At 30.8% G+C, this 25,840-nt stretch overlaps 1 protein-coding gene across 7 annotated transcripts in view; it reads right to left on the reverse strand.

The window, feature by feature from the left end:
* The window catches only part of LOC101243127 (inositol 1,4,5-trisphosphate receptor type 1), a 38,717-nt gene that overhangs the window by 9,194 nt on the left and 3,683 nt on the right, over positions 1-25,840 (reverse strand). The window contains exons 8-44 of one of the 7 annotated variants that reach the window (XM_026835543.1): positions 25,420-25,515; positions 24,457-24,609; positions 23,699-23,817; positions 23,243-23,399; positions 22,313-22,473; positions 21,800-21,959; positions 21,422-21,562; positions 20,438-20,610; positions 19,688-19,807; positions 19,197-19,328; positions 18,482-18,629; positions 17,334-17,437; positions 16,762-16,897; positions 15,640-15,784; positions 15,068-15,270; positions 14,609-14,756; positions 13,973-14,202; positions 13,563-13,751; positions 13,289-13,351; positions 11,947-12,051; positions 11,319-11,435; positions 10,794-10,934; positions 10,488-10,587; positions 10,185-10,315; positions 9,769-9,937; positions 9,309-9,385; positions 8,775-8,930; positions 8,479-8,604; positions 7,976-8,096; positions 7,630-7,704; positions 6,991-7,142; positions 5,051-5,229; positions 4,606-4,714; positions 4,303-4,338; positions 2,833-2,880; positions 2,354-2,463; positions 1,710-1,881 (exon numbers count right to left, since the gene is read on the reverse strand). In XM_026835543.1, the coding sequence (XP_026691344.1) occupies positions 1,710-1,881; positions 2,354-2,463; positions 2,833-2,880; positions 4,303-4,338; positions 4,606-4,714; positions 5,051-5,229; positions 6,991-7,142; positions 7,630-7,704; positions 7,976-8,096; positions 8,479-8,604; positions 8,775-8,930; positions 9,309-9,385; positions 9,769-9,937; positions 10,185-10,315; positions 10,488-10,587; positions 10,794-10,934; positions 11,319-11,435; positions 11,947-12,051; positions 13,289-13,351; positions 13,563-13,751; positions 13,973-14,202; positions 14,609-14,756; positions 15,068-15,270; positions 15,640-15,784; positions 16,762-16,897; positions 17,334-17,437; positions 18,482-18,629; positions 19,197-19,328; positions 19,688-19,807; positions 20,438-20,610; positions 21,422-21,562; positions 21,800-21,959; positions 22,313-22,473; positions 23,243-23,399; positions 23,699-23,817; positions 24,457-24,609; positions 25,420-25,515 (4,902 nt within the window). Of the gene's footprint in view, positions 1-1,709; positions 1,882-2,353; positions 2,464-2,832; positions 2,881-4,302; positions 4,339-4,605; positions 4,715-5,050; positions 5,230-6,385; positions 6,529-6,990; positions 7,143-7,629; positions 7,705-7,975; positions 8,097-8,478; positions 8,605-8,774; positions 8,931-9,308; positions 9,386-9,768; positions 9,938-10,184; positions 10,316-10,487; positions 10,588-10,793; positions 10,935-11,318; positions 11,436-11,946; positions 12,052-13,288; positions 13,352-13,562; positions 13,752-13,972; positions 14,203-14,608; positions 14,757-15,067; positions 15,271-15,639; positions 15,785-16,761; positions 16,898-17,333; positions 17,438-18,481; positions 18,630-19,196; positions 19,329-19,687; positions 19,808-20,437; positions 20,611-21,421; positions 21,563-21,799; positions 21,960-22,312; positions 22,474-23,242; positions 23,400-23,698; positions 23,818-24,456; positions 24,610-25,419; positions 25,516-25,840 lie in introns of all 7 variants that reach the window. The other 6 variants (XM_026835544.1, XM_026835549.1, XM_026835546.1 and 3 more) reach the window with 6 other exon arrangements.

Consider the following 25,840-nt stretch of genomic DNA (forward strand, 5'->3'; position numbering starts at 1 on the left):
TTAGGAAATATTCGAAATTTTTTTAGAAATTTTTTTATTTTTTTATTAATTTGGACATATTTTTTTAAATAAGAAACATTTTAACTGTAAGCATGGAACCTAGAAAGGCAGGTCAGCAGTGGAACTTTCTACACCACAAAACATTATAATCAATTTAGAAAAATATAATTTCACAAGATTGTGTGTTTAACTATTACTGCCCTTAAAAAATTAATATTTTTATGAAATCTATGATTTTTGACATTAAAATACAAATTAAACAGATTTTTTTTCCACAAATAAGTAACCACCTGCAGCTGTGAGTTATGATTCTCGCATAGAAGTTGTAAAAATCGAAGAATTGGTTTCATGATTCCAACCACGGGACTTAAACATCGCTCCTCTTCGTGGCGTTCAACATCTCCTGCTGAAGGAAATAATATTTCAACAACTTCGAAGCGGACCGTTTGAAAACCGCAACATGTGTTTGTGTATATGACCCTAATCTAGCACTAAAAGTGTTGGATGATTCTCGTTAAAAAAATTTATAAAATAAAAATTGAGTCTGAACCATTAAAAGAAATCTAGATTTTACTAATAAGTTGCATTATCAGTCTGTTATTTAATTAGAATCTATAAAAAAACAGAAGAACAAAACCGTAATGATGAATAAATAAATTAGTATATTACTATAGTTTTTATTGATGAAAACAAAAACCTGGAGGTTGGGTTTCTGATGGTGATTTATTAGCTGCATGAGGTCGCTGAACATTCTCGATCGCTTTCTTTGTTTGAGCAGCAGCGTCATTCAAGTCTTCTACCAGATGCGGGGCAAGCTGAATATGAACGTTATCTTTAAAGTTTTTTGTTCCAAACAAAATATTTCAAAAAACAATAAGATTTTTTTCAGCTGGCAAAAAAAATATTTTAAACTTATTTTAATTTTCTTTATTTTTAATTTTTATGTAATTTTTTATTTCAAACAAAATCTTACAAAGTCACAGAAATGAAAAATAACCAACACATTTAAAAAATAATAAGATTTTTAAATTTTAAAGAAACTAGTAAATATTTAAAAAAAATTATTTCAAATTATTTTTTATTTTTATAATTTAATCTTTATTAATTAAAAGTAGTTGTGGTAGAAAATGAAATCAATAGGTAAGACAAAATATTGATGATAAAAATCAATATTCACCTGTTTCAAGTTGTTAGAGGAAGTTGCTTCATCACGCGACCAACTACTCGTGTCAGAATCTGCAGCTCTCGTCAACAATTCACCTAAAGTCAAGTTTTTAATTTATTTTTTCAAAAAATCAACAGAAAAATAAGAAAAAATTATGAAAATGAGTTTTATTTAATTTATAAAAAACTGTATTTTTTTTAAATTATAAATCTGTTTTTTTTTAATTATATATCTGTATTTTTTTTAAATATAAAAACGTAATATTTTTTTATAGTTTATTTCACGTTAAAAATTCTAAAAAATAGATATATTTTTTCTCGCCCAATTTTTTTAACTTACTGGCATTAACTGTGGAAGAATTCTTTAACTCCAGTTGAGCTGCTTCAATTTTTTCGTGAAAAACTTGAAAGAATTTTTCTGAACCTTTGTCTTGTATCAGTTGGTTGTAAAACGATGACTGGAAAAAATTTTTTACATATTTTTTAGCACAAGATTCTAAACACCATTTTTATAACAAAAATAAACTGTCACGAATAGTTTGTACCTGGTTATCATTATTTCCACCTTCCAACAAAGCAATACCAAGTAAAACACTCTCATGGAATATCTTCTCACTGTAGTTCCCAATGATGAGGTTGATCACAAGATCTGTTGCCCCCTCCTTCTTCAGATGACACTGGACTTCCTCCAAAGATAACTCGGTCCTCCGGAAGATGCTGGAAGTTTGTGGAAAAACAAATGATGAAACATGATACAGTTGTTAACTATTTAAACTCTGCTTAATGTTTTTATTTGTACCACAGTGCATAAATTTAAACATATAGTAGAGTGGGGGAACAAGGGACTTCTTTTAATTCTATTGCTCATCCCATTTTGGTAGTAAATAAATAAAATTCAAAGATTTATAAAACCAGTTGTTAACTATTTAAACTTTGATTATTTTTTCTTTCACTCTGCCACGGTGCACAAATTTAATTAAATAGTAGAGTGGGGGAACAAGGGACTTCTTTTCATTCTATTTTTTCCGTCCCATTTTGGTAGTAAACAAAGAACATTCAAAGAATTATAAAACTGTATCCTCACGACTCGCATAGCCCGCTGTTAATTGTTTAAAACACGAAGACATTAAGATATTATGCACTAAAGGTGTCCCATCTTCCCCCACACCACTAAATCTGTTAATCCAACCTGGTAGACGAAGATCTAGGAGATGTTGTGTCCCGTTGCGCTAAATCACGAAGATGATGATAATTTGAACCGTAATATCTCGACAGAAGTATTTGTCTCAGAGCTTCACCCTGTTATAGTTCAACAATATATTCACATAATATTAATATAATAAAATTAAAAAAAATTAACTCCCGTCTACTCAAGATAAATTGGGTAACCTTGTGTACAATTTGGTATATAGCATAAATATAGAGCAGTTATTTTTCTATTATATATATCGTTTATTGAGCAAGCCCTGCGAAGCTATGATTTAGGTCAAAGTTTGAACATTTCTAAAAAAAGACATTTTTAATCTAGTACTTTAAAAAAAAATCTTTTTTGAATTAAAAAAAACAATTTTATATAATGTTTGAAATTGTTTCAAATTAAAAAAAAATAATTTAAACTTTAAACATTTTTTAACAATTTTTAGAATGTATTGTATTTGACTGACATACCCGTCTATTGTCTTCTGCACTTATTCCTCTTATTTGAGTATCTTGTTCCTGATGAATTTCATCGTATGTTATAACCAGCATAATATAATTGCATTTAATAAATATTAATACTTTAAGTCTATACCAATTACAAAACTTAATAATTTCGAAGTTTTGTAAATTTTGTTCAGAATTTTTTTTATGCTCTGCCGACAAAAACTTGAAAAATATTCAAACTTTATTGAAATGAAAAATATTCTAACGTATCCTCACGAAAGATAACGCTTAAAACAGATAATAATTTAGACTTTGAACAACACCGTATGAGACACATGCTTCAGCAAACATGTTTGATTATAAAACATTAACATGCAGGAGATGCATATGTTGCATTCAAGTGCATAGACTCATAATACAGATGAAATGATAGTGTATATGATTCTACTATTACAGGTATGAATAATTAAATGTAGTGATTAACTAAAAATATTAACACTTTCGGCATATTTTGATTGCTTTTATTTTTTAATTTTGGGTACCTATTTGCTTCATGTTTTTAGAGTTTTTTTTTTTTATTTTTACCAAAACTGCTAGATGCTACATACATATATAGTAGCTTGGGGTAAGATGGCCTGTATTTTGACTCACTTTTATCGTCTCATTCAGTAGTAAATCAAACATATTTACAGAAATAAATAACCATATCCTCACGACTCTAAAATAAAGTTATTAATTGTTAAAAAACAGATTACAAAATATGGGAAATTTAGTACTAACAGGAACCATCTTGCCCCACAGTACTATATCCATAAAAAATTAATCACAACAAAAATGCACCGAAAGTTTTAATATGTTAAACAAAAAATGATTTCTGTGGTATGAACACCATGAACTATCTTGTATTTAAAATAAACTGATGATGAAGTGAAAATATAGAATGACATTTCCATTCGGTGTTTCATGCACTACAAGCACAACTATTAAAATAAAGTTTCCAATCAACAACATAAACATGAGATAAGATTCCAAGCATATTACAACACTGCTGTATAAAAATCATATCTTAAAATTTCGTTTTTTAACAACTTCAAATTGAATAATACCCATATATAGTGATACTATTTTAAATGCATCATTATATTTTAGAATATTTTATTATATTTGTACTCTTAAAGTTTTTATTTTTTTTCTAAAATCTGTACATGTTAAAGCTTTTTGAAAATGTTATTTATACCTTAGTAATACTTCAATTTTACTAGCTCTCATATTGTGTACATTTTTACATTATCTGATATACCAATTTTTCCTTTTTTTACACAAAAATATTATGTATAAAAAAAAGTAAAAAAAATTTTTTTTTTCTTTATGTCCAGCAATGTTGTAATATACCCAGTTGTGATGTTCAATTAAAATGACACCAATTGTTTGGGAAGTATTGAGTAGTGACTATTATATTAACAACACAAATCTAATATAAAATATGCAATTAACCTCATCCCAGATGCTGTCATTGTACACGCTATTGGTCTAAAATGGAATTGCAAAATTCGTTGAAAAATAGTAATTAATGAAAAATACAAATAGTTTTTAAATAAACTTTGCTTTTAACTTATTTCTTTTTTAACTTTTGATGAAAAAAGTAAATTTTTTCGATCTCTTGACTTGAGTGAAATCTATTAAATTAAACTCTTGCTTTGTGTACAATCCTCTGCATGTTCATTGCTCATGCTTTTAGATTAAGAAGCTGGATAAAATGACAAAAGCGAATTTTTTTCCGCTGTTCGACCATCTTACCTTACTGAAACTAATATGCACCGTCATCATTTCACGCAAAGTTTGCAAAACTTTTACGCAGAGTTTCTCTTCTCTGTCCTCCAGCAACTTCTCTGTGTGTTTGATCAACCTAAAAAAATTGTTATTTAGAAACATTAAAAATAACAACATAGAAGCTAAAATAATTTTATCAAATAAAAGTCGCCACTACTATGGCACAGTGGTGGAAGTTTTCGTTATCAGAGGGTACAAGGTTTAACGCTGGGCGCTGCTACAAATTTGACATACAAGGGTGTTGGGGTGATGGGGTAAATCAATCCTCAAATGCTACTTACACAAAAAAAATATAAAAACAAAATTAAAAATTAAATACTTATAAAAAAAAACTAAAAAAATCTAAATCAGATTAAAACGATAATTACTTTGAATATAAAAACTAAAAAAAATCAAAATAATTGATACTTACTTTGAAATGAATCCGCCACCTTCACATTGCTTCCTTGCATCAGTATCCACCGGGAATAAAAGTTCGGGACGATGCAAGATATCAACGAGAACTGATAACTCTGCTTGCACTAGAGGTCGCAACTGAGTTTCAAGCACGGCAACGCTGTCTTGCAAACACTCAATGATGTCTCGGTAGCTCTGTCATAAAATAATTGTCAACTTTTTTGTCACTTAAATAATTTATCAACGAATGTGGTGTTACAAATCAGTTCTTATCTCATTTTTTACAGGCCAAAATTTTAAAAAAGTTTTAAAATTTATGAAGCTGTAACTTTACACATATTAAATGTGCTGTTATAAATAAGTGGTTATCTACTTATTTGCCTACTTAAATTTAAAAAAAGTAATATGTCACAATTCATAAAACTATATTTTAAATTGTTGGATTATATACAATAAAATGAGCTAACTTTTAAAATACAGTCAATTTCAAAATTCCCTATATATATATCCAAGAGATATTTATATCGGAAAGCAAAATTAAATCTATGTATATTTCACACAATACTATTATACTTGTATAGTAGGGTGGGGTAAGATAGGACACATTATCATTTTATTTTCTCAACCCATTTAGTAACAAACAAAAAAACAATTAAAGAATTTAAAAAAATGGTATTCTCACAGCTCCCATAGACCGTTGTTATTTGTTTAAAACATGATCAGGATATTTGAATAATATGCGCTCAAGGTATCCCATCTTCCTCCACCCTACTATATGCAAGTTTCACCCAATGTTATTAGACCTACATTATTCACTGCAAGTTATTCCTTAAGTAACTACTTCCACAACAAACAGCAATGTATCAAAAAACAATTAACGTAGAAAAACCTCCAGCAACATTTAAACCACTTCCTTTGTTTACTTTAACTTAAGATTTCAAAATAAGACTTGAGAAGTAGATAGTATATTACAGTGTAAGCTATAAATTTACTGTAAAATCTACCACACAAAGTTTGGGTTAAATTTTCAAAGGTTTAAGTATTAGAACAAGTAGATAAATAATAAATAAGGTGTTAGGAAAGTCACTGTGCATTGTTATAATATATTTATATTTACTGATTTAGGTTCTGGAAAACAAAATAAAGAGGGTCCAAGTCTGTATTGATGCTAACGGGGATCACTTTAAACATTATGTCATTCATATTTACCTCCTGGATTCTGTACTATAACATGCCCGTTAATAAAAATGTGCACAGTGACTTTTCGAACAGCCTGTGTATTCAGGACCATAAGAAGCCAAAAACTCCTCACAAACAATTAGAGTATCACTAATGCATTGCAAAGCCAAACCTGACTCCCAACACTAAGTGTGGCACTTCTGTCAAAGTGACGATGGCTCATAAATCGGCGCAGAGCTTTTTGAACGTGCGACGTCTTTGAGCTTTTCATTTCTCTTTGCAAATCAGACGTTACTGCAATTCCCTTTTGGGAAGCTGTATATTGTCGGGTCTTATAAATTGAGCAACTTTTTTGTTTAAATTGAAGTTGTTACAAAAGCTAGTGCGCAGCCAAAGCTAAATTAAGCAGCATGCGTGGAAAAGTGGAATTTCTAACAAATCACGGTTTAGAAATCCAGAACTAACATGCGGCGCTGATAGATCACAAATTGCCGAAACAGGGAGTGATTAAGATTCAAATCATCCAGAAATCATTTCCGATCAAATCAAAGACCTAAGATTCGTGCATGTTGTTTACCACTATCAACAGATCAAATTTTCAACAACAACAACAACTGCAAAGAATTAAGCAACAAATAAACCATATTCAAATGACAATGAGATGACTAACAACATTTTCCCGCTGTGTCTGCCCTTTCTATTATTTTTACCAAAAACGCCTAATGTTAATACATGAAATTTTGACATGTCGTATTTGTGGATTTTTTTTAGACAAACCTGGTTATTTGAGGGCTCTGTATCACGCCTAGTTAAAGTTGATGTTCGCAGACTACGAAATCTCTGAATTACTTCCATAACATTGGGTCTGTTAAGAGCACTTGTAACCTCATTCTCAAGATGACCGGGAATAGCCATCTTTCGGTCTTTGGCTTAAATTGAACCCAATAATAATAAGAGTTAAATCTTCTGGTAAAAATTGTTTTTAGGAGCACAAAAATTTCACATTTTTATATTGCAAAATTTCGTCTTCTTTATTGCACAGTTTTATATTTACTACTATTCGACAGACAAAATTTAAAAAAAAATTGTGGTAAAATTTTTGAAAAAGTATTTTAATTGCTGTTCCTTCTTTTTTCGGACGGCAGACGAAACATTAGTGCCATAATATTAACGCTTTTACCAGAAGATTTATTTCTAATATTACTGGATGCCTGGTGGAAAGGACAGTAGAAAAATAGAAAGAATTAGAATGAACAGATATGTAGGGCAAGACCGGAGTCAATTGTTGTTAGTAAATTGAAAAACACGAAATGAAAACTAAGAATGAAAAATCGTGCTTAGACAATCTATCACAAAATCAGTGTCAGGCAAATGCATGCAGGACATGCAGATGTAAGAACAAGTGTGTTAGCTGACCGAGCATCTTAAGGCTACTCTGTAGGAGGATGAGGTTTTGCACGTCTTGTGGGATCGCCACGCTGCACTTCTTAGCTGATGAGGTGAAGCAGAAATGCAAGAAAACTCAAGATGAAACACATGCCAAAACCACCATGATTTTTAGGAGTAAACGTAATCGCCGGGATTAAATGAATGAATGAATGAATCATGCTATTAGCTTCAACAACATAAGACGCACGGAGTTATCCGTTGTCCAAATAAACTATTTCAAGTTTTCTTAGAAAAGTTTAAAGTTTAAAAAAAAAATAAAAAAAATTTTCCAATTTTTTTTAAACACAATATTTGGTATAAGCACAAGACATACCAACTTCTCCCATCTTCTTAATGGTTTCTTCAAGCTTAGGTTTATAATGGGGCAGTAGGTAAGGACTTTGGTATAACATCACTATTGCACGCAGCAATTGGATGTAAGTTGTTTGACGGGTCTTGAAAATGAATACAAATTTTAATAAGATATGATGTATGTATATATGTTACTTGCTTTATCTTCACGTATTCGAAAAATGACAGTCGTTATAACAGGGATGTTGTGTTTCATACATATCGTGCACGCTTACAAGTTACCATGTATGTAACTTTGTGGGTGATTTTTTTTTTGTATAGCTGACAATTTAGACAACCCATTAGTGACCACTAGGTTGAAGCAATTGCCGTTAAGTGTCCTGCCCAAGGACACATATGCCCACAACGGTAGCAGTGACAAAACCCATAACCTAGGCCTTTAACCCATAACCAAGGAGTTAGAGGCAGGTGTGCTAGCCACTATGCCGAACATACCACATATGTTAAAAAAAATTATATAAAAACCTGTATAAGTGTTGTAGCATCTGAAAATGGTGAATTAAAGAACATGGTGATGATATCCATGACTGTAGTAGCGAGGTATTCTTGTAATTTACGATTCTGGTCCTCATCTACAGGCTTGCTTTTCACCTAATGTGAATGAATGTGAGTTACTTATCCTCCCAAAGGAAATTTGAAGAAAGAATTAAAAAAAAAAAAAAAAAAAAAAAAAGTAAAAGAAAATTCTAGGGAAAAAAAAAATAAATTGAGAAAAATAAATCCGAAAACAGATTTTTTTCGGAGTAAAATTGTGTTTTTACCCGTTCCATGTCTTCCATAAAGTCATCAAACAACCTCCATATATGGTTGGATGAATAAATCTCCTTCATTTCAACTTCAGTATCAACATAGCAGTGATTAAGAAAGTTAACATATGCGTTCTTTACTTCAGGTATACAAGACTCGTGTGTTACAACCTGTTCGATATGTAAAGAATCTTTTAGTGGCTTATCTGGTATAAAATGTAGTGTATTTCTGATGTTTCGAATGCCTGCAAGCAAAAATGAAAAAAAAAGGGAAACAGGCAAGAAAAACTTTAAACCAATTTTTGCAAGAATTTAAAACTGACCATAATACAATACAGGTTTCTGGGATAACATGCTACTGCAATTTTGGTTAAATTTATTTTTTTTTTAAATAAATGCAAATATGTTTTTAACTGTAAACATGTTTTAACAACTGTTGTTTGTCGCTGTATTCTGTCATTTGGTTTTAAATATTTATCAATCTTTGCTACCGTAATTAATGAGAATAAAAGTTATTATTACAATTACCTTGGATATATCACTATTTACCTGTACAATATCATCCAATGGCAGCAAACTGTGGCATTTAATCTCAGTGTAAACATTTTTACCCTCTGTGCAGTAAGCTGTAAAACATAAATTAAAAAATTAACAAATTTTCAAGTATCTAAACATATTTAATACTAACTGATTCTGGTCAGAATCATTGTAAAAAAAACAGCATTTTCCATAAATGTTGTAAGCTTACAAGAAGATAAACTTTTAAAATAATGGTCAGATGGCCCTGAACCACTTTAGTACACAAGCAAACAAATTTTTACCATTTTTGGGTTGCAATTTAGGGTTAAAACTTACTGGTTTAAGCTTTAAAACTCCTCAAAAATTCGTTTTAGTAATTAAAGCATTAAAAAAGCAGGTTTTCTTCAATTATTCAAAAATACTTATTTTTAATTTTTTTTTTTTAAATATTTTACAACTATAACACCAAACACCATAGTAATAACATTACCTAACAGTTGCACAAGTTCAATATGATACGGGAGGGGACTTTGTTCATCTTCTTGGAACGATGGTTGTGGATTATCAAGTTTGGATTGAAGGAAACAATTCCTTGCATGTTCCTCCATAAGTTTGATGAATGTGGTGAAAGAAGCACGGTCGTTGTAGAATAGTAAGACCTGGGACAAATTGAGTTTAGCTAAAATTTATTTTTTATTTTTTTATTGATATTTTTTTAAACCTTATTTTTTATTATTATATTTTACACCAAAAAATAAAATAATAACTATAAAAGTTTTTTATAATAAAAATATACTAATAAAAAAATTATAACTTTTTTATATGGAATAGCAAAAACTTAGTAGTATTTTAAAAATAAATAGCAAAAAGTAATAAACAAATTTTAAATAAAAAATTTCAATACACCTCTTCCCCAGCAGGGGTGTTCACTAGTTCAGCCATAACCATATCCTGGCATCTACGAATATGAACTTTGCCTTCTGCTTTAATTATCGCTTGCAAGAATCTCAAGTATTGTGTGCGTCGTCCGTGGCTCTCTGTATGTTTAATGCCATTCAGTCAAATATTTTTTAGAAAATTTTTAATTTTTTTAGAAAATTTTTTTAGAAAATTCTCAATTTTTTTAGAAAATTTTCTTTTTAGGGACATTATTTATGGTTTTCTTTGAAACCAGTGCGTTCATTGCTTTGTGTAAGAATTTAAACTTACCAATACAATGCACAAAGTGTTGAATAACAGAATGTGTGACTTCTTTACATAACGTCACATTATCTTGGAATATCGCTTGCATCGTCTGCGCCTCAAGTAACTAAAACATAAAAAAAAAAAATTAAAAATTAATTTAGAATTTGTGCACATTTTTTCATACACCTAATGCCCACTTACAAGTTACCACATATGTATCTTGTTTTTTGTTTACTACAAAATGGGACAAGCAGAAAAGAAAAAAAAAGTATCCCATTTTCCCAATCTACTTTATATTTATTTAAAAGAAAAAAAAAGTAAAAAGCTTACACCAGGCGTCATGAACAAATTCAGATTTTTATGCAGCAGTGCTTGATTCTGAGGGTTTCCTTTGCAAAATAATTGAAGGAATTTATGAGCTTGGCTCATCACGCTCTGCATTTGTATATCAGTGCCTCGCTCATATGATATCTGTAGAAAATTATACATTTTAATTAATTAAACTAAAAATTTGCTACTGCTTTAACTGTATATTAGAATATTTCCTTGGTAATATGGTTTGCTTGGAAAAAATTTGGCCAGAAACAAAGAAGAAAAGTGGTTAAGAGAAATGTAATGGGTGAAGCTGTAATAACGTAGTTTATATATATAATAATTTGCTTTTCTATTTTTATCATTTAGACCAAAGATTTTTAAAGGGTTTAAAAAGACAATGCAAGTATAAATGATTAGTTCCAAAAAATGCAAAAGATTGTGTACAGTCAGGAGCGTTTTAACTAAACGATGAAATGTGATACAGTTTATTTCTTATATGTAAACTCTAATGTTTTATACACCACACAAACATACACATACCCTCAATAAATCTAACACCGCTCCATGAGCTCCCATGTTCCGTAACAATCGTTGTTGTTCTTTACGAGGTTTTTTATTTGACTCATCAACACATAGACTTGCAAGTTTGACCAGTATCTAAAATAAATATTTCTTTTTGTTAAACAGTTTTTGACATAAAATAAAGCTGTATAGTAGGGTGGGGGAAGATGAGACACCTTTTCATTCTATTTTCTCGTCCTTTTGGTAGTAAACAAAAAAACATTTAAAGAATTATATAACAACTCCTGTAGACCGTTGTTAATTGTTTAAAACACAATAGGATATTTAGATACTATGTGCTAAAGGTGTCCCATTTTCCCCTACCCTACTATGAATACTCTTTGTATAGATTGTTGATTTCTTATTAAAACAAAGCTTTACCTTTAAACTAAAATCTCAAAGAAATTAATATTTTCACTTTTATATATCCATCAGAGTGAACCTAAATTGTAAGAAACAGCAGCTAAAGGAGCCGTCAAGCTACATTTTTTATTTCCTTGTAAGTTTTTTTGCCTACCACCAAATGGGACGAGAAACCTGAATGAAAAGGTTTTTCATCTTCCCCCACCTTACTATATACTAAATCTTATAAATACAACATAATCACCTCTTTAATTGTTTTATAATTCTTGAATGAAGAAGACTTGATTGAAGGTCGATTAGGGTTTGCAGGATTGTTCCCAAAATCCACACTTTCATCTCGACTTGGAAACTAATACAGTGATTAATGAGATATTATATTGACCAGACCAAACCCACATTTCAATCCATTACTCCTACAATACCCCTAATCTATTTTTTTATTTTTTTTATGATTGTAGCCTTTTTTAAAGACAACAACACCTGCGGCCAGTGGCACAGGCCCTTAAACCCGACCCCCACTTTGAGTTTGCAACTTCTTACTTAAAGGGGGTTCTTGGCGACCCCGAAACCCCCACTCCTTGGTTGCGCCACTGCCCGCAAATTTTAATCAAAAATAAGAACCAATATATTGTTTAAACGCATAATGCCTATATTACATTCAGTAAATTAGGACTTTGAAGTTATCAATCCAAAGACGAACTAGCCCATAAGCATTGATCTGCCTTGGTGGGGTGGGGGGCACTTGTCAGGAATAAATAAGCAGCCTCTAACACTAAACTATAAATTCTCAAGACTTTGGCAGGTTTAATCTATCAAAAATGCCCAAATTTATATATAAAACGCCACAAAATACTGAAATTAGTTTTTTAAATTTTATTTTTTATTAAAACTTTGTTTTTAATTAGTAATTTTTATCTTATCCTAACATTCATAGAACATTTAATTAATTGTGAATGCACATGCATGGCTGGTGTTACTACAGTGATATACATGCATGATATAATTATATATACTTTAAATGGAAGTACAAAAAGCGGCCAGCATATACATTAAACAGTAAAAGTTTATTTTGCTTTAAATTATTTAAAAAAAAAATTAATATTACAGTATTTATTTGAAGCATAGGGTTATGTTATAGTAAAGTATTATGTAGCAGGGTGGGAAATGAGACACCTTTTCTTTCATTTTCTTATTCCATTTGGTAGTAAACAAAGAGCATTCAAAGAATTATATAATGGTATCCTCACGACTTCCATAGACAGTTGTTAAAATAAATAAAGATATTTGGATATTATTTGCAAAAAGGTGTTCCCTCCATCCCCAACCTACTATATTTCTTATTTAATATAATATCAAAACCTTGCAATACAAGTTGATATAGTTAAATTAAATAAAAAGCTTTATTTACGCTTTGTAATTAAAATTTGCAATTCAGTGTTAATTGGAAAATTATTTTCTTATATATTATATATATGTATATATATATATATAATGTATGGTGAAACAGATTAATGAAAAGCTGCTGTTGTTGTGTGGTTACAAATTAATGATGGAGCACATGCATGTGGCGTGGGGGGTTAACTTACGCTATTTTTCCGCAAGTTACTACGGTTACGAAGAATTCTCGGAGGTAAAATACAAATGTCGCCCTGCTCGTTGTTCGTGGATGTGTGGTGTAAAATGAAATAAAGAGAAAGAACGAGATGTTATGTGTCTATACACTCTTTCTGTCCTACTATGGATTGCAATGGTGGGGAATTAATGCAACTTGCATGGTGTATAGAAAGAATTGCGCGTTCAAAAAAATTTAAAAAAGTTTTAAAAATTTCGAAAACCATTCTGTAAAACTATATAACTTACAATAGGGGTGATTGTCTCCGTTATGCTCCCTGTCGAGTTTTCTCGTGGGTTTTCGTGAGATGCTGGGTTCGATGCCTTACCCTTCCACACCCATAATTCGCTCTTTTCAACGAGCAAACGTAGTTGGTCAAGATTTCGTTTGATTTCTGTGTAATTCTCGTGCTCGTCTTTAGTTACTAGGAGTTGAACCTAAAAAAATTTGTAATTTTAACAAACACATAAAAAGTGTTATTTTTTATGGGCAAAATTTTGGAAACTGTTATTTTAAATTTTTGGAGTTAAATAATATAGTCTCATGGAAAAAAAGTCGGAAAACTATTTAAAAGGATAAAACTCTTGGAAAACTATTTAAAATGTATGAAAACTTGTACAAAAAAATGTATGAAAAACTGTATGAAAGAAATTGTTACATTTTTAAATGCTCCCAGCACTTCTTGTCTCTGGCTGAAATGTCGGAAGAGCAGCTGAAGCGATCCGGAGACTAGTGGAGGATAATCGTGCATCACTAGATTAAGAAGGACACGAAGGAACATCCGACCTCCATCTTCATCCAGATCAAGATCATTACTCTCAACAGATCCATCAAATATTCCTTCAGATTTCGCCGAAATTACTCCAAGGTTGATAAGTGGTGTTGAACCTTGAAAAAAAACAAACAATTTTTTTCTCAAAAAGGGTCATTTTTTCAAGAACCTTTAAAATAGAAAAAAAATTCTGCACCTTGCATTTTTTACGCTTAGTCGTTTTTTAGTACTTCAAAAGTTTAATACTCTTAATCAAACATTCACAAAAAGAGGCGAGACACCTTTAGCACCGAATATCCAAATATCCTGATCATATTTTAAACATTTAACAAAGGTCTGTGGAAGCCATGAAGATACAATTAATAATTCGTTAAATGTTCTTCGTTTACTACCAAATGCGACGAGAAAATGAACTGAAAAAGTGTCCCATATTCCTCCACCCTACTATATGAATACAAAAAAATGTGTAAAGAAAAAAAAAATTATACAAAAAAAATGTTTATAAAAAAATGTCATCTATACCTTCAGCAGGAGCAGCAGATGAAGTTGAAACTTCAGAAGATTGAGATTGTGAAGATTCTTGTTGCTTCCCATTATTTTCATCAAACTCTCGTTTAAATATGGATAATAAACTTGAGATCCGATAATCTAACCTCACATCGAGGATAAACTGTAGGTGGGAGAAAATAAAACTTAAAATTGTAAATTATTAAAAAATTGTCAACCTATGGAGCAGGGGATACAGGTTCAAGGCCCTATTCTGCTACATCAATTATTAAATTCAGTTTTAACTATGCTCAACTTGTTAGTTGTCACAAAGTTTCAAGCAGTATAAAAACACAAAAAATAATCAAGAAGTTACAAAAGTGACGAACCAATATTTCAAAGTTCAGAATGTCTTCAGTAGTAGTAATTTACCTAAAACAAATTTTCCCTAAAAATGTGTTAGAATAACCTACTGTATCAATATCTTTCACTCACATGTAATATTTCAATAATTTTCAGTTTAGTTTCGAGCACGTATTCATCGTGTGAGTTAACGTTAAGTGTAGCAGGTGATGAACTTGCTGTGCTGGTTTCAGTTCCGCCATTTTGTGGTGCAAGGGCCCCACCAAGTGTCATGCTGCTCACCAGAAGCCCGATATTTCCAACGCCTCGGCTAACAGCATCCGTGCTTTGGTTAACTGGAAAATATAATTTGGTAAGATTAACAGAAATATATAAGAAACATAAATAGAGAAATTAAGTAATAAAACAATAATCGGGTGCTATTTAAACTGTTGTGCCAAAAATTAAAACGTTTTTTAAGTTAATTTGATAAACTTTTTTTTAATATTAAAGTTAAAATTTGGCACAAAATAAACTTGACAGAAGATCTGTTTATTGTAGAAATATTTATTAACAACATGTTAATTTTATCTAAAAATACAAATTTCTTACCAAAAAAGAATAAAAGTTTTTTAGTTTGAAAAAAAAGACAAAAATATTCCCCGAAAACAATTGAAAAATTACAAGACAGTCCTAAAAAAATGATATCAGAAACAAACATTCACCGTTATTCGCAATTCTTCCATTAAAAAGATGGGTCGGCACTCCGTTTACACAGTCAAGTATTTGTAGCAAGGTACGGTTTAAACTTAACAAGTCTGCAAAGCTGTAGAAGCCGAAATAGATGAGATGTCTCGCAAGGTTTACCACCTAGAAAATATTATCTCGTTTAGCATTTGACTATTGAGTGCTGTGTTGGTGTAATGGACCAATTCTGGCATAAAACACAAGTCTTGTGATGTGTGTTTTAGTAGGACCTCACCCATATGGAATAGAATGTAAAAACTATTGGATATTGTGATTCAATTACTTTACTTGTGTTAGATGCTTAAAATAGCTATATAAAGTTATTCAGTAATGTTTCAAATTATGGAAAAATATAATATTTTCAGTGATATTACTAAAAAAAATATATTATTTTCAGTGATATTACTTAAAAGTTACTTTACTATATCATGTAAACAAATAAAATCACATCTGAACTTTTTATAAAAATAAGTGAAAATGTAATATATATATTAGTTACCTGGTAGCTAAAGTTTGATTTAGCTTCATTACTTTCCTTTAGCAGCAAAAATTAAGAATATAGTTTGATAATATAAATTAAAATATGTTTAAGCATGGGCGCCAAACTTTTATAAACACAGGGGAGGCAGGGATAGTTAGACACACAATCCTGTGAAACAAATTTAACTTAATGGTTGTGATATGTTTACTGATTAATGCCTTGTACAAAATGTGTGGGGTATGCATGCCCACCCTGCCACCCCAGGTTTGGTGCCCATGTGTGTAAGTGTGGTAATTTCTGTGAATTTAACCGTGATTTTGGTGCTTATAAAGTTGGACAATTTTTATGTAATGAAAATTATGAAAGGACCTGGTGCTAAAAATAGGCAACAGACAAAAATGAAGTCCAAATTGTATAATGTAGCCTACATTATGTAGGAGACAGTTATAAAAACACATGTAATTTAAATATGATCTACATACACAAAAAAGATACAAAAATAGATATATGTAAATTAGGAATATACAAAAGGAAAACACAATAAAGATATTAAAATTGTTTCTTTATATTTAAAGAAAATATATCTAAAAAACAGGTTTTGAATTTAATAATAACTTACTTCGAAAGTTAATTTATTCTCCTTTTTATTCTTGAACACCCAAGCGTTATTTACAAAACTATTAAGATATTCCTCCACGAACTGCATTGTGGGAACAAATTTTTCAAACCCATGTCTGCCAGCGTCGTTGTCGTAACTAGAAAAAAATGCAAAACAAAATTTAAAAAAAATTCTAAACAACTGTTTAAGAATATGTTAGGATTTGCACTACCAGTGCTACTTATATTGGTTAACATATAAATTGTTATGATGTAATTCAGTAAACTCATTACATATTTATAGCTTTTTTTTTCTATTTTTTTTCTTGTTTTTATTAATTTTACCTTCACTATAGTATTAGAAAAGAAAATGAATGGTTTTATTCATATAAGAAGTGGGGAAAGATGGGATACCTTTTCATTCTATTTTTTGATCCTATTTGGCAGTAAATAAAGAAAATTCAAAGAAGTATAAATCCGTATCCTGAAGACTCTCATATTGTTATTTGTTTAAACAACGATCAGAAAATTTGAATATTGTGTACTAAAGGTGTCCCATCTTCCCCCTACCCGCCTATATATGAAACAACTTACTCATTGATGGTGATTTGGTTTGGAATTCCTGACCATAGCCTTGCATATTGTACAGGTATCACTGGTTCTTGTGGCTCCTTATCCACATGCATATGTAACATTAGCTGCAATCAAAATTATTATTTAATCATTTTTTTTAATATTTAAGAGTATACTATATATATATATATTTTTTTTTTTTTTTTCGGTTCAATATGCGGTGAAAAAGACGACAAAACTGTTTTACATGTATTGATATACTGAAACTAAATTATTGTTTTTGAGTTTTTTTTTTATATATATATATATATATATACTTTTTCATATATTGGCCTTAAAAACTGAAAATGTGTTTTATATGCAGACGTAGTAATAAATCAAAGTTTGTTCTGGAATTTTGTTTCTCACGAAATCGAATTTTATTTTCACAAAATCGAATTTTATTTCTCACAAACAAGCAAAAAATCAAATTATTTGGCAAGGTTTTAAATTATTTAGTCAAAACTAATGTTATTTTTCGATTATAATTTTCACAAATTAACAAAATATGCTTTTAGGTTTTGCTTTATTTAAGTACACTGTTTTAGTGCACACTGTTTATTTATGTTAATTGCTAATTACAGATAATTGCTAATTGATGTTTCATTTTACTGAATAAATAAACAAATGATTTAATGTAAATAACCAAACACATTACAAAGTAATTACCCATGTACAACACTATGCAAGTAACTATATACAAATTAAATACAATAAAATGTGAATAACTATATACAATATAATGTAACTGTGGGGGAAGATGGAACACCTTTAGCACAGAAAATCCAAATATCCTGATCGAGTTTTAAACAATTAACAACGGTCTATAAGAGTCGTGAGGATACAGTTTTATAATTCTTTGAATGTTCGTTGTTTACTACCAAACGGGACGAGAAAATACAATGAAAAGGTGTCCCATCTTCCCCCACTCTACTATATAAATAAAACTGTTTTTTTTCTAATACTACCATATACATGTAGTGTGAGTACATGTATATGGGAGTATTAGTATACCATAAAGATAACCATATACAAAAAAATGTAAAGAAACATAACCTTCCTATGTATACAATATATGTAAGTAACTAAATTCAATATAATGTAACTATATAAAATATAATGTAAATAACCTGAACAAAAGAAGCACGCAGATCATACGGTAGTTGTGTGTCAGCCATGCATTTAAGGATAATAGGAATTGTCAGTTCTTCAGATATCGGGTTAATAGCAAGGTACTGACGGTCGAGACACATCTTGCTGAACAAATCTAACTGGTGTCTAAAAATAAACAGTGAAAATCATTATTTGCTACTCTGCGGGACCTCACCCATATAGAATAAGGTATAAAATAATATTCCTGAAAGTAAATCTCAATAATATGCGTAACAAAGTATAATGAACTTCTAGATAAGTCTAAACACTTCAATTAATTTAGAAACCCCTAGAGATTTAAGTCGATTACTGCAACTCAGAACTCATATTACCTATTCTTATAGTACTGTTGTAATAATAAATTTCACTTATTTAGCAGATTCCTGATGACAGTGATAATTCATTTATAGTAGGGTCTAGAGTGGGGGAAGACGAGACACCTCTAGTACATAATATCAAAAATACTAAACATGTTTCAAACAATTAGAACAGAGCCTATAGGAGTCGTGAGGATATGGTTTTATAATTTTTTTGAATGTCCATTGTTTACTACTACTAAATGAGACGAGAAAACAGAGTTAAAAGATGTTCTATCTTCCCCCACCCTACTGTATATTTATCTTAGTGATAACAGTGTTATTAAAACACAATACACAAATCCATCCACAAGCTGACTAATATTGTATAATTTACCTGTAATATGTGAGTACTGTCTTGTCATCAACATTATTAGATTGTGCAAGATGTCGGATGCTTTTCTCCACAGCTTTTCCATCTCCATAACTTAACATAACAACTTCCTCCCCAGTTTCATCTATGCCAAGCCTATTAAAAATATATTTGAATGAATGAATGAATGTAACTTACTTTATCCTCGCAAAGCCAAAAAAACCACATTCGTTATAACATGGGTGTTCATACATCTCGTGTTAGCTTACCAGTTGCCAAGTATGTTACTTTGTGAGTGAATATTTTTTCGGGGTTTGTTTATGTATGGCACAATTACCGGTAAGTTTCTTGCCCACATACGCCCGCAATGGTAGCAGCAACAAGGCTTGAACCCATTACCTCTGGGTTACAGGCAGGCGGGCTAACCAGTTTGCCCAACGCCACATTTAAAATTTAGTTTTTTAAATGCAAATAAAAATATTTTAAAACAAGTAAAAAAAAAATAAATATATTACTTGGTTTCAATCAGAATATCTTTATTCTTTAAAGCCAGTATATTACGGCAAATAAGTTCCTGAGTTTTGGGAATGGCTTGTTTGTTTGTCACGCACAAATCAGCAAGGTAATCAAGGAATCTAAAAATAAATGGCAATATTATTTTTTAAATAAAATATAAAAATCTGTTTAAATATATGGTACTTTACGAATACTGTTTTTAGGGTCATATTTCTTAAACAAACAGTAGGGGATCAATTTGGGGGTAACAGGCCAACTCTGGCCAAACCCAGGTCCCATCCATATTTAAAAGTACGACTTTAATGATAAAGTAGACTCACAGTTTCAAGCGTCAAATTTAACAGTTAAAGTAAAGAGCAAAAAAGGATATTCCTAAATCTATGGTTAAGTTAGTAATTGAGAGTTGGGAGTTTTTTAGATTTAATTTAGTGGCTTAAAACTGTCATGTCAGAGTTTGACTTAAAAAAGACATGTATTAACAGATGTAACTGTAAAACATTTCCCTAATCTGAACCGGATCTAGTGCTCATATAGTTAGACGAATCTTGCGAAAAGAAATTTGCAAATAGCATATTTGAAAAACAGACTGACGATGCCATTCAGGCGAAATATATATTTTTTATTACAATTGGTAGACCTGATTTTTGTGTGTTACATATTTCGTAGCACCAGATTCTTGTGTATTAACAGATGGTGTTATAAATATTATTGATTAAACATCAGCGTACACTAAACACCACTATCTTTACCTTGGCTCTCTGTTCTTACGAACCAAAGCCACAAACGTTTCAATCTCGGTCCCAGTAATATGTTGTTCTAATAACTTCCGATTATTATGTAGCAACGCCGTTATCGTGTCCTCAGCTAAAATATCATGTCCGATCTGTTGCTGCATCAATCCAAATGACTTGGCAATGTATTCCTATTGGTAAATAATAATAACGATTAAGATCAACAAATTTTATTATATTCGGGCGTTCTGTTTCGTACATCTCGTACCTGCTTACGAGTTACCACGTATGTAACTTTACGAGTATTCTATTCTTTAAGGGTAAGGTCCTTGTCAAGGCCATGATTTAAGCCAGATTTGGCCCATTACCCCAACACCCGGATAGCCCATTTAAGGGTAATGGTTCGGAAACCCATCTCTTGACAGTATAATATCAATATATGCATAATTGCATGTTATCATGCCATAGCAAAAATGCCTATATATGCCATTACTCAATACACATGGTATGTTAATATAATTGTGTTTTGTACAGCAGTTATTCAATTGGAAGTTATTAAAAGGTGCTTTAAATCCAAAACAGGGTAAAAAACATTTTTTAACAGTAAAGTTTGCTAAAAAAAAACACTTATACCGACGTATGTAAATTGAATAAGATGTCAAACTTTGGTGGAAAAAATTTTCACAAAAAAATTTAGATTTATATTATGGCTAGCAGCAACACTTGTAAAAAATATTCACTATTGTCTGTAATTACATCAGGTTAACTAAGTGTGCAACACATAGTACACTGGTTCGTGTGTTTGTTGTTGAATTAAGAGGAAAATTAGAAGAATAGAAAGATGGTTGTATAGTTACAAGAAGCATGCAGGTTATTAGTTTAGTTTGGTGTTAATACTTGGAAAACTAAAGTCACAAATGACGTGTACAAGTTTTGCAAACTGTATACAGCTTAAACTATCATTAGAACCAAGCATTGCTTAAGTAGATATTGATTACTGACCTGGTTTTTCCTGTAGTCTTGTGTAGAGTGTCTTAATAGTCGGTAACATAACTTGAGCATGTGTTGATAATGAATGTTCTTTTTATCTCGTAATTCGTCCAAATGTAGTAATGCACCATCACCACTGTCTTTGAAAGGCGCCTGTTTGGGAAATAGTTTATTAAAATAAACGAATTGTAAACTTTTCATATAAATGCTTTTAATTTAAAAGTGATTATTACGAAATAGGAAAACTCTGGCCTAAATCTCAGAGCATATACACTCCCAAAGTACTAATTATTTTTTATAAACATTGTTGTTTTTTTATTATTATTATTTTTCATTTCTTTTTTTTTAATAACAAGCACCCTAAAACTATTAATTATTCTAATAAATTACCTGCAATATTTTGAAAACTTGTTTTAAAATATTTTGCTCCCGAAGAAGTTTCTGACGCTCTCGATCTGGATCCACAACCATCACATCCAAGGCATCCATTGCTCCTCTAGGCTGCCGAGCCACGAAGAAGATCAAATCTTCCAGAAGTTTGATCACAAATCTTTTTTTTTTTAATAACAAATATTTTTTTGGTACATTTTTTACTTTTAAACTGTCATGTTTAATATAAAGTTGCTAAATCCTAATTTTAGGCACAAATTCAAGACATTTAACAATGAAAAATATCAACCTCATGTTGTAGTGTGAGGAATATAGATTATTTAAGATACAAACACAAAAAACTTGCGTAAAATGTGGGTTCAAACGTTAAATTAGCAAATTCTTAATATGGGTTTTAAGTGCTTGTGCCACATGATTTGATTTTATGAGTTAACTGATTTTGACATTTAACTAGACAATGACACCCCCTCACTGTAAGAAATATACATTATGAAACATAAAACAAAGTTGCACCTTCTTTCAATGACCGTTATCTTTTTCTTCTCCATGTTCTTAGCACAGTCAGCCAACACTTTGCTGGAATCATTGGCAAAATCAAGATCACGCACTTCCTCAACATTTACATTCACGATGGCGAACGCCTCTTTATCTTCCTTGTATTTACATGTCCCAATCTATATTCATATAATTTTATTTAGCAATATTATGGACATAATACATTAGCATCAGTAATTTTAATAATACTTTGAATAAAGTTGTATAGTATACATTGTGATTCATATTTGAAATGATGAATGAGATGCATATTTAAAGTGCAGGTATTTAAATCAAATTGCTGGGTGTTTTCTTTATGTGTCACGCTGTAAGACCACGTAGAATACAAAAAAATCACCCAACATTCAACAAAAAAAAGAATACAAAAATTTCACTTAACCTAAAAAGTCTATCTAAAACCAACGTAAACACAGTAAATTACAAGCCTTAAAAATCATGGAAGCGTGAAGCTAAAGCTCCATTAAAGCTTCCCAGAAGTAAAAGACAGCAATTGTTTTGAGCTGTTAGGCTATATAATTGCTATCTTACTTCGCACGGAGTCTATTCAAATGGTAGTAACTCATATTCTATATATTGTGTTCACATCTGGTGTTAAGGAAAGGACTAACCACAGAACTAAATAAATATTTTACAAAAAGAACTGCAAAACATGAATGAATCTTTAAAAGTACAGTCTGAAGCATTTTAACCAAAAAAATTAAATAAAATCCAGTTACACATTCTATTTAAACTCAGATCCATTTTTTGCAATCAAGATTTTTTGTAATTTAATAAAACTTTTAATTCAATTTTCACACAAGATACAAAAAATTACAAAAAAGGTATATATTTAAAAATATTTTTTTCACCGATTAAAAAAATAAAATATTTTTAAAAAACAAAATCTACCTTTAACATGACAGGTCTGTCTTCCTCCTTGTCGATAGGTATCATAGTGGAATGCACCCATGTATCGGTGCATAGATGTTTTAATCGAACATACGAGTTGGAAGGAACAAGAGCGTCAGATTTTGTAAATGAAGTTGGATCGAGCTCAAAAATTGAACTAAATAAAAAATAAAGATTTTAACGTTAAAAATGCATATAAAACGCGAATAAAAATGAAATTTTAAAAATGCATTTAAAAATACAATATAATTTTATTGTTAAAAATACAGTTAAAAACAAATAAAACAAAAATGTTAAAAAGTAGTTTAAGTGTTAGTAAATAATTCAAAAGTCTTACATACTAAGTCAATTAAAAATTTGACAACATGTTATTAAAAATATGATAACAGTTAAAACCACAAACGATCAAATTTTTGCTTGTTTTTTTGTCTTTATTTGTCTTTGACAAAGACTTACCTGACACAACTTGAGTCTCCCGTTGCTACGAGACAGAATGACATACCACCAGGTGGAGCCCTGTTACGAGAGCGTGCCGACTCCTTCTCGGAACTTCCTCCGTTATCGCTCTCAGCCATCTGCAATGTTAACGATTAAAGTGACGATTCCCGAGTGGGTTAAACAATGCTAAAAGGTAATGAATTGAGCATCAAGAGTTACTAAGGCTCAAAAAATCAATGAAAGTGAAAACATAAATGCAACAAACACGACCAGCATGCATGCGTGGAAGTAATTACAAAGTTGGGACTGACATGAGGAACAACGACCTATTCACCAAAGTTTAATTATAAAATCTGGAAACAACACATTTTGAAATACATATAGTGTTTTCAGCTTCTGTAAGTCTTAATGCTGCAACATGAATTAGACTTGTAGCAAAAATGCTCCTACATTTTTTCGATATGTTATATACAAAGCTGTTACGATTTTTTTTTAAAGAATTATTTAAAAGCGTTTAAGCTTAAGCGTTTCATCCAAAGTTATTAAATTATGTTAATGAAGTTATGCTGAAGTGTTAAAAATGTAGTTTCGATAGTGTAAGTAATCTGCATGCGGAGCGTAAACAGTCACTTCCTGTTAAGAAGCATGCGGCTTGTTACAGTTATCTGCCATAGCAGGATCCACCATACCCACAAGCACAATTCGCACCATGCACAAAATAATAGGAATGACATTTGCGTTAAAACAAGGCGGTACAACAAGGCATTTCCGTGCACCTGACTGGAACCAGATAAAGATCTGGTTTGACTGCTGAGGTACGGCCTTGGGGAAGTGGATGAGAAGGCCGCAGATGTGGAAAAAGAAGCTGGCGACACAAATCCATCTAAAAATGGGTCTATGTTGTGTCTTGTGTCCCATTCAGTATCGTCCTGGATCCAGATTTACAGCTTTCTCAATGTGGGTTTTTGATAAATATTAACAGCAGCAAAATTTTGGTGCCTATCGCTTCAGTGCGTTTTTTATTAGCAGTTTATCAAAACAGATGTTTATTATCATTGTTGTTTACATTCATAGTACATTTGATTAACCTGTATTTAAATTCTATACAGCGATTGCTAAAACTGGTATCGATTTACTTTTCCCACACAATTTGTGAAATTATAAAAAAAATATGTGCTATATATTTAAATTATCAACTTTTTACAAATTTATAAAATTAAAAAAAAAATTTAAACTTTTTGTGGATTTATTATTAAAACTGCAGCCAATGTGTGCATGTTCTCACTGTCTGGGTCTCAATTAGGATATTTGAATTAAGCTCAATGAATCATGGGAAACAATCTGGCCGATCAACAGGATGCAATCATTTATTGAAAGCCATCCGTTATGAAATATAATATAAACATGTCCAATAAGCTTATCTAATATGTTGTCCCACATTAAAAGCCACTTAGTTTAAGTAAAGATAATATAAACATAAAAAACGAAATGGTTGACCTTAATTGAACATATTACAGTTCAATGTTTACATAAACATCAGTATTGTTAAAATTTAAAAGCTTTGTATTTATAGATAGATTTGTCCTCACATGCACAAAATACAAACATAAAACACGCCAACACACTTCCAGTGGGTGGAAACTGTCTGAAAACCCAACAGATCATGCTAAGTTATAAATTTCGCAAACAAACTTCTGCAAACAAACATCAACAAACGGAAAAAATAGTAATTTTCGAACCTTTGCAGCTAAGTAATCTCCTGACGCAAGGTGTTTAAAGCGGAACAGATTGTTCCAATGTCCTGCACCACCCTGACAGGGGTCTTTTTGAACCACCTGGAATATATAAGTTGATGTTATGATCATGGGCGCCTAACATGGGTATGCAAGGTTTGCCTGTTTACCCTAGAAAAAATTAGGGTATCCTGAGTACCCAGTACAAATGAATAGGCTATATGATTTAATATATCACATAAATGTCATAAAATAAACACTATATAGTAGTGATAGTGCAATGATCAGCCTATTCACCAATTAAAAGCTAATAATACTAGCACATAACTCCCCAAAAGTTCTTCATAGAAAAAAGTTCATGCTTTCACACGCCATAAACTTTTATCTTTAAAAGTATGACTACACAGTTTTTAAAAGTAGAACGACT

The sequence above is a fragment of the Ciona intestinalis genome, chromosome 8 (genome assembly GCF_000224145.3).
Source record: "Ciona intestinalis chromosome 8, KH, whole genome shotgun sequence".
Classification (NCBI taxonomy): Eukaryota; Metazoa; Chordata; class Ascidiacea; order Phlebobranchia; family Cionidae; genus Ciona; species Ciona intestinalis.